General features: G+C 44.1%; 1 protein-coding gene across 2 annotated transcripts in view; it reads left to right on the forward strand.

Moving 5' to 3' along the window:
* LOC135504528 (paired box protein Pax-7-like) overlaps positions 1–9,749 on the forward strand; it is a 65,111-nt gene that overhangs the window by 23,854 nt on the left and 31,508 nt on the right. For both annotated transcript variants that reach the window (XM_064923206.1, XM_064923207.1), the window contains exon 5: positions 5,155–5,354. In XM_064923206.1, the coding sequence (XP_064779278.1) occupies positions 5,155–5,354 (200 nt within the window). The remainder of the gene's footprint in view (positions 1–5,154; positions 5,355–9,749) is intronic.

Raw genomic sequence — 9,749 nt, forward strand, 5'->3', positions numbered from 1 at the left:
TGAGGGAAAAATCTATTTAATACATTTTGAATTCAGGCTGTAATACAACAAAATGTGGAATAAGTCAAGGGGTATGAATACTTTCTGAAGGCACTGTATGTATCCCATTCAAAAGGCAAATTTGTCACCATTATAATCAGCCCTAGCACTTTCTGCAACCGACTGGCTCTTCGTAGTGAAACCAAAACACTGGGGAAGGCAGCATGTCTTTTATTTATGCCGTGGCACATTCACCCGTTGTCCCCTTGTATTGGGGGTGGGGGGGATCTGCTCGTCTGCCTCGCCATGGTCCTATTTGCGTGATAAGACCTAGCATGCCAATCATGGGATCTGGCGGAGACAAAGATGAGGTCCAGGTTGAGCCTCTCTATCGGCCAGCAGCGTCTGCTTCATTACCATAATCTCCCTTTCCATTATCGGCAGAGAGGCGCTGACCTTCCAGTTCCAGTGGACTGCTGTCAAACTTTATTTAGTTTCATTCGGCGGTCGTTGTTCGCCACGGTCATGTGATACTGGGCGTACAGCGGCGTTAAGGTTGTTACCGTCAGATCAGGACACAGCGTAGAGATGCGGGGGTGGAACTCCTTGCCAGCCTCTTCGTTGCATGTTAAGATTCGTCGCCTCAGCTTCTCTTTAGTCAAACACACAATAACATAGAAAAATATGTTTGAGAGACAGAGAGAGAAGTGGGGGTCTGAAGGTGATTCCAAACATGAAGAAGATCGGTCTCTGACATCGGGCCAAATCCTCTCACAGATAACCATGTGGGATGACAGAGAGAGAGGGAGAGGGAGAGGGGCAGAGGGGGACACAGAGGGAGAGGGACACAGAGAGAAGGGGGGGGGGGAAGAGAGAGAGAGAGAGTGAGAAAAGGAGAGAGAGGGAGGGAAATAGAGAGGGTGAGAGAGCGACATAGAGGGAGAGCGAGAGAGTAAACAAAGTGATGCAAAGAGGATGGGATACTGTGCCATTCTGCCCCTCCCCCACCCCCCTAAATCATGCAGAAGAGAACAAATAAATTCCATGCCGTCTGTGGAACGAAAGGCTGCGGCCACCAGCCACCCGAGCACTCCAAGGTGCCTCTGGAAAGTGATCTGCTGGCCCACTGCACCAGCCTCAAATGTTGTCATGGCGAGTTAACAGCAAATCGCTTTGCACCAACACCCCCAAAACCTCCCCCAAAACAACAACAAAGGGATATACGATGTATGTATAGATCTTTACTTGAAAATCTATGGGCCACTTAAAAAAAATAAATCTTTATGTGAAGAGAAATTGGCACTAGGAATTTATTTAATTAATGCGGCCTCATGTCCTGCGGCCACATGTAATCTGTTGAGAATTGTCAAGCGTGAGCTTTTGGGGCTGTGTAGGGGGTGTGAGGATGGGGGAGAGACAAAAAGACATCCACCGTGAGACTCCTCCAGTGGCCTGTAATGAGAGTCTCCATCTAATCCCATAATTCCTTGTTTAATTAAACCACAGAGCCTGCCCAGAGTCCAAACCAGGTTGATGAGCCCTTGATTTTTTGGTTATTTTTCTTGTGGCGTTTCACTTCACTTCACTTCATAGGAATACAGTCACATGAACAAACAAATGCATAGAATGAATGTACATCCACCCACAGACTCCTATGACTAATCCCCAGAGTTGCTTGCATCACTCCCGTCCTATGTGTCTTGATGACAGTTGTATTCAGAGTAAGACTACTATATTTACAAGTGTCAAGTGTCATTATCGATGTATTTTGAAGCCTTTAAATGCATACCAGTGTTGTTTTTCTCGCAGTGTTGAAGTTTATTGGTGCTGTTGGCGTTAGAGCTGTAAGAGTTGCATGCCACACCCAGGTTCTGCACTTCTCAATTGTCCCCCCAGGGCTTTCATCAGAACACTAGAAAGGAGCAGACAGGAGGCACAGGCTGACACATTATTACTATACAGCCCTGCTAACCCTCTCAAGTACCTCAACGCTTCTCATCATATCTGCCCCTCGAAAACCTCCCAGGTTTCACATGGTACACACACACACACACGCACGCACGTGCACACTCACGTGCGCACACACACGCGCACGCGCACGCGCACACACACACACACACACACACACACACACACACACACACACACACACACACACACACACAATGCATACACAGAAATACACACGCACAAACAAAGACATGCATACTCACCCACCCGTATGCCCAACCATTCTGAATGAGTTTAGAATCAGTGACAGTGACTCAAATGTAGAATCACAGCTGTCATTCCGAGATCCGTATGGAAATATCGCCCAGAATCACTCTGCCAGTTTGAGTCCACATTTGACTGTTGCCACTTCCTGTTATCGGAGAGGTCTGATTTGAGCGCCAGTCACAGTTCCTCCATAGCCATCCTTTCCTGTAGCACAGGAATTGTAATTACACTTGATGATTTGAAATGCAACGTATCCACATGTGTGGTTGAGTTCTGTTTTTAAATGGGTAAATAAATCAAATGTTAAAACATTATTCTGGGCAGCCTCTGCCCCGCGTTGCTGAGGCCATGAAAGAGCAGAGAAAAGAGAAAGGAGTCTGTCATAAGGGAGAAGGCATGTCTGTCAGACCCGGAACCCAACCAGACCCCGCCCAGACCCAGACCAAGACCCAGTCCTGGTAGGCTGTGGAGGCAAACAGGGTCAGAGGCACGGTACTAAAGCATATCAGCGCTGAGATGGACACAAGGAGGAAGCAGGGACACTGACCTCCCTCATTTATCCCACTCTCCCCTCCCGTCCTCCCTCACTCCTCTCTCTCGTTCTCTCCATCCCCTCTCCCCACCACTGCAGAGCCAGCATTGCTACCAGTCAACTCCCCCCATAATCGTCTGGCCACTGATGCGGCAGCCTGGGACCTGCACCCCTCTTTTCCCCCTCCCCTCTACCCCTCCTCCTCTATCTCCCCTCCTCCCCGGGCAGGCTCTGCTTCTCATCTCCCCTCTCCTATCCTATCCTCCTCTTTCCCCCTCTCCTTCCTCCATCCCTAGCTCCATGCATATCTATGAGAGCAGCAAGAGGCGGCTGTGCAGCCATCCCTAATGTGGAATGGCTTAAATGCAGGGAGAAGCAATGGGGAGGATTAGGGCCCTGTGTCTGGAGAGCTGAGCCTCTTCAGGCGGCCGGGGGTGTGGAGGGCCATTTGGAGAAGGATCAGCTCTCATGCACACTCACTGCCCCCAAACACTGTCAATAAATATATATAGCCTTAAACACCCAGGGAAATGAGAACGAGGGACCCTCGTCGACCCTTTCTGCTGTCCGCAAGGGCTGGGCGACGGACAGACCTGACTGTCAATGTGTACTCAAGTGTACACTGTGTCCACTTCGAACATGAGTGTTTTTGATACAGTTAAACAAATGCATTACTATTATTATTATGGTTTGATAGCAGCACAGTGTCTTGAGTAGTGTGTCGACATTCAATGTCCAACTGGCCAACCTGAATGAAGGTGTTTGGTGAAATGGCCTACATTCAATTTCAAACAGCCTGTTCGTAACAAATATGTCACAAACAAGGGACTGTATGGAACCTCACCACTGTGAAGTCTCATGCTGTCCCTGGTGTACATACATACAGCCACAGAGATCCTATTAAATGACGTATGTAATTCTATGCACACGGCATCACATTACCAGTAGCCACTTGCTCTATTTACACCCCGATTTACACATTTCATTAGAAACAATGGCGTCGCATCTTCGCAGTTTATCCTTTGCATGCTCTACCCCAGCACAACGCCAACCACGAACCGTAATTAAAACCGATGGCTGTATTTACCCGATAATCTGTCACTGTTATTTTAAAACACCAGCATGGGTATATTGTATATTGTGTGGCACTGATTTCATTCAATCCCCGCCACACAATAATATATTGGCAATATTTACACACTGCCAGTTTGTTGTCGCGTTGCGCCCCAGGCCATGGTGGAAGAATAGTGCTACACGGATCGCCAAGGTGGTCTGGAGAGATTAGCGCCCCCCTCCAATCTGAGCTACCCGCCCCAGGGCATTCTGTGTACTGATGCCGGATTGTGTTGACAGAAAAGGCTCTCATATAAATAACCACACAGGGAAGAAAATACAGTCGTATTCCCTTTAGAGGAGCCATAGGAGGGCATGTCACTGGAGGACACAGCCATCCTCCCCGTGTATCAACCACTGCCTCCCTCGGTGAACAACATCTCTCCATGGTTGTTACCAACACGTCTTTTTTGCACTCAAACCCACGCTTGTCTTTTTAACTGCTAGCCCTGGTTTCGCAGATAGCGGCTCATTTAAAGAAGGTTTCACTTGGAAGGACTGTGATATGTGGTTGATTTACCCACTTAAGTTGAATGCATTGACATTGCTCTGGATAAGAGAGTCTGCTGAATGACTAAAATGTCAACTTGAAACTGTAGAAAACTGCTAATTTAAGGAACGTTTTAATTGTCTTTTGAAGGTCTTACTTGATTGTGATAGGTGGTTGTTTCACATACCTGAACGCACTGATTGCAAGTCGTTCTGGATAAGCTTGTCTGCTAAATGACCTAAATGTCAATTTGAATGTAATATTTCGGTAGACATATTATATATATATATATATATATATATATATATATATATATATATATATATATATATATATATATATATATATATATATAGAGTACTTGAAATTCAAATATGGTGATTCTCAAACTATGTACATTTGAATACATTTTCGCCATCGTAAGTTGTCGTAATGCTTTCACAACCTTGATAGTGCCACCTGCTATAATGGTTAATTAGAGGTTTGCGTCGTTGTATGACATGGGAGGTGCAATGATGTAAATGGGGCATTGTATACTATGACATGACAAAGGTAATTTGGACATTTGATTGCTATGACCAGTCATGCATGTCAACAATCTGCATCATCATAGCCAAGAACCAAGAATGTACAGCCCGAATAAAGAAATCACACAGTCAAATGCATTTTCAATGGAGTGGTACTGCCATAAATATGTTATCAGCAACGTAAAAAATAATTTTTGACTGCTGAACTGCATTTCACTTCAACAGTATGGTACGGTGTCCATCAGTCGGCTGAATTACACAAGAAGACCAACTGTCTGTCTCTGTCCCCGATGCAGGTAGCCGTATGGACGAAGGCTCAGATGTGGAGTCGGAGCCGGACCTTCCCCTGAAGAGGAAACAGAGGCGCAGTCGCACCACTTTCACGGCCGAACAGCTGGAGGAGCTGGAGAAGGCCTTTGAGAGGACACACTATCCCGACATCTACACCAGAGAAGAGCTGGCCCAGAGGACCAAGCTCACAGAGGCCCGTGTACAGGTAGGACATGCTGTAGATGCATGCACGCACACCAACACGTCCGGGTAGTGTGTCCTCTCAAAAGCCTTCTCCAGCTCCTCCAATTGCTCACGAAGCACGCGCATGCACGCATACACACACACACACACACACACACACACACACACACACACACACACACACACACACACACACACACACACACACACACACACACACACACACACACACACACACACACACACACACACACACACACACACACACACACAGTATTGTACAGCTGACCTTGTGGGGACATACAATTCAGTCCCTTTCAAAATCCTATTTTCCCTACCCCTAACTCTAAACCTAACCCTAACCCGTACTCTTACAATAACCTTAACTCTAACCCTAAACCTAACCTTAACCCTAATCCTAGCTCCTAACCCTAAACCTATTACTAATACTAATTCTAACCTTAATCCTAAAACCCCTAAAATTAGCATTTGAACTTGCGAGGACTAACAAAATGTCCCCAGTTGGTCAGAGTTTTGTTTGTTTACTATTCTTGTGGGTACTTCTTGTCCCCACAAGAATAGTTAAACATCCACACACACACACACACACACACACACACACACACACACACACACACACACACACACACACACACACACACACACACACACACACACACACACACACACACACACACACACACACACACACACACACACACACACAACACACCTCTATACTAGTACTAATCACAAGCTCAGAAGTCCCACATGTGGTACTTTCTTGTCTGAGATTCTATGGGTCAAGAACAACAGAAGAGCGTGTCAGAGCCAGCACATACTCCTCAACACTTGAGAGAGAGAGAGCACAGCGTGGATGACGATACCCTATAGGATTTGTCCTCTCTGTAGGGAGTGAGTATGGTTTTCAGTGTGAGAGTCAGCCATAAGGGGAGATGTCTGAGAGCACAACACAATGTCATCAGGTCTACTGTAATGCAGGGGTACGGATTGCAAAATAGCTGTGCTTGTGCCAATTTTGGGGGGGAATGTTTCATCATTGTGGCCTTCCTTCTTTAATTGGGTTGGGGGGGGGGGGACTGTAAAATTAATAGAACATTTATTCAATTTCAATTTGGGAAACCGTTTGCTTTTCATATGTCTTGGAACTGAAGCTATTACTGATATTACTGTATGACTAGGCTGTGGAGTGGGCCTATGCACCATGCTAAATGCTGAATGGTTATGGAGGGTTTAAGGTTTTTAGTAGTCAATGGTGTTTTTATAGTGTTTGTTGGCTTTCTTTGGCACCCAGTTGTCGTTGATGAGTGTTATTGCTGAAATGTTTGTTTTTTCGGGGAGGGGGGCTGCATCCCGTGGATATCCACAACAGCAGCTATGCCCTTCTCAGTAGAGTTGGGGGATTCTCAGCCAGGATTGCCACCGCTTTTGGCATTTTCTGGAACCATCCTCGTTCTTCTCGCATGTCCACATATTTTCAAGCCTATTATTTTCGCACACCGTTTCGTATTTATCAAATGCGTCCAATTTTTTCATTCCGACATAAGTAAAGGGCCTCGTAAGACTTCAGCTGTTCCAAGCCGGCCAGAGAGCAGTTCTTTCTTCGCACTTAAGTACAGTTTTGACACCTCCTCTGTTCTCTGTACGTTCCTTTTTCCTTCTCTAAGTAACACTGAAGGGAAAATACAGTGGAGTTATAGCAACAGCTGTTGGGTCCGAGTGAGAAGGGGGCTTGGGGGAGACAAGTTGGGGTTGCATTCCTGATGGATTTCTCACTCCTTATACTCTTGGCTGGGATCGTTTCTTCCCACCACTTTCAAGCCCACCGCTCCTTGTAAAATTCGCTGCATATTAGAGAGGATCTCTCACCCTCTCTCGGGAGCCCCTAGTCCACCACCAGAAACATGAATCAATCAAGGGCTTGTTTTAAGAAAAAAAAAAAGAAGAAGAAGAAGAAGAGGAAAAGAACGGACCAGGAGTGTCTTTCCTTTGGCCGTCAGTCCTGTCCTCACTCTTTCTCACCCCTCCCTGCAGCCAGTGTTTCACTTCAGGACCTCCAGTCTACTGCGACATGACAAGATAGTCTTTGTCTCTGACCATCCAATGCGAACAATCGTAAACAATGCATGTTTTTAGACACCTCATTCCCATTGGACATGGTAGCACACTGTGCTGCAGTTGGATATAAGCAGTGTTGGTTGGGTAGGTTACTTTCTAAATGTAATATGTTGTAGTGACAAGTTACCTGTCCAAAATGTTTATTCATAATGTAACTTCTGGATTACCCAAACTCAGTAACTAATCTGATTACTTTCAGTTACTTTTGGATTACTTTCCCCTTAAGAGGCATTAGAAGAAAACTAAATGGATCCATCAAACGCATTTGGTGTGTCATCATAGTGGTCTCTGACTTGTGGTCAGACTCGCTCAGGTGGAACATACTTAAACTTGCGCCTTTATTTTGATGCTAAATTGAATGCCATTGAGATAACATCCCATACATACCCACAAGACATGCCGCAAGAGGTCTCTTCACAGTCCCCAAGTCCAAAACGAATTCACTGCAACGCACAGTATTATACAGAGGTATGATTGCATGGAACTCCAATCTCCAATTACTCAAGCAGAATGCAAAATTACATTTACAAAATGGATAAAACAACATCTCATGGCACAATGGGGACTGAAATGACACACACAAACCCACGCACACACATACAAACTATATCACACTCTAACACACACAATCTACACATACATTATTAGTTAAATTAGTTATATTGTTTGTATATCGTTGTATTTAAAATGAGTGTGACTGTCCTTGTCTATCAGTATATCAGTGTCAGTGGTGGAAAAAGTACCTTAATCTCATACTTGGAGGAAAAGCAAAGATACCTTAATAGAAAATGACTGACACCCAGTAAAATTCTACTTGAGTAAAAGTCTAAAAGTATTTTGTTTTAAATTGACTATTTTATCAAAAGTAAATGTAATTGCTAAAATATACTTACATATCAAAAGTAAAAGTAAACGTATAAATTATTTAAAATTTCTTATATTAAGCAAACCAGACGACACCATTTTAATTATTTTATTTTATTTACGGGTAGCCAGGGGCACATTCCAACACTCAGACATCATTTACAAACGAAACGTGTGTTGAGTCTGCCAGATCAGGGGCAGTAGGGATGACCAGGTATGTTCTCTTGATAATTGCATGAATTGGACCATTTTCCTGTCCTTCTAAGCATTCAAAATGTAACAAGAACATTTGGGTGTCAGGGAAAATGTATGGAGTAAAAAGTACATCATTTTCATTAGGAATGTAAGTGAAGTAAAAGTAAAAGTTGTCAAAAATATAAATAGTAAAGTAAAGTACAGATACCCCCCCCCCCAAAAAAAACTGACTCAAGTAGTACTTTAAAGTATTTTTACTTAAGCACTTTACACCACCGATTAGTGTTTTGTTACTTGTCGTGCTGCTTCGACAAAAGCTCATGGTGTTCCGAATAGACCAATAAGCACCACAAGATTTTGCCCACAATTTGTGGCTGAAGTGACAAATAGACTGTAGCCTACATGAAATGTTGGAGTAATTAGCTACTTCAACATGTGACCCACTTCAGCTGTTTTTACTAGTTTTATTTTTCTGCACTACTAATTATTGTTTGCGACTGTGTTTCAGCTGCTATCGACAGACCCAACCTCCCTGTTAAAACTTTTCAAGAGATTGAAATACTATAGTCTGGTGATAGTCTGGTGAACTTTGGTAAACCTTCGTTGGTAGCCTGCAACAAGAGATGTCAACGTTAACTCTTCTTGCACGGAACGTTCCACATTCCATCCGTTTAAAATAGTAGTGTTACCATACTTTTACCTGTCTTTAAAATTGTATTGGAGACAAAACTGGAAGCCATCTATAACTGACAGACGGAATGCATTTTCTGCCTGGGTTAATCACTGATCAAAATGCAAATGGATGCGCTGATCTATCGTCTCTGGTCTATCATCATCAATGCATTCACTCTTATTTATGGAGCTTATCTTGTGATCTCGACAAAAACAACATTTATTATGAGGTGATCCTCTTTGGACTTCCGTACTGAACAGCATTTGGTGTCATATTTTTCCTGTCTCAAAAGCAGACATCATTGGGACAGTGGGATTGGTCCTCCACTGATCATGTGATGTGGTTGTTGTTGGCAGTCCATATCAGGGGCTCTGTTTAGCTTTCAGCCATGTTAGTAGGTCAGCTCAATGTCCCATTCTCTTAGCACAACCCCCACGGGGGAATTAGGCCATTATACATATTTATAGCTCACTGACTGATTGAAGTAAAAACATGACTAAAAGGGACATTTTTATTTTTTTTGTCAATAATGTGGCTAAATTATGT

Source organism: Oncorhynchus masou, chromosome 18 (genome assembly GCF_036934945.1).
Source record: "Oncorhynchus masou masou isolate Uvic2021 chromosome 18, UVic_Omas_1.1, whole genome shotgun sequence".
NCBI classification, from domain to species: Eukaryota; Metazoa; Chordata; class Actinopteri; order Salmoniformes; family Salmonidae; genus Oncorhynchus; species Oncorhynchus masou.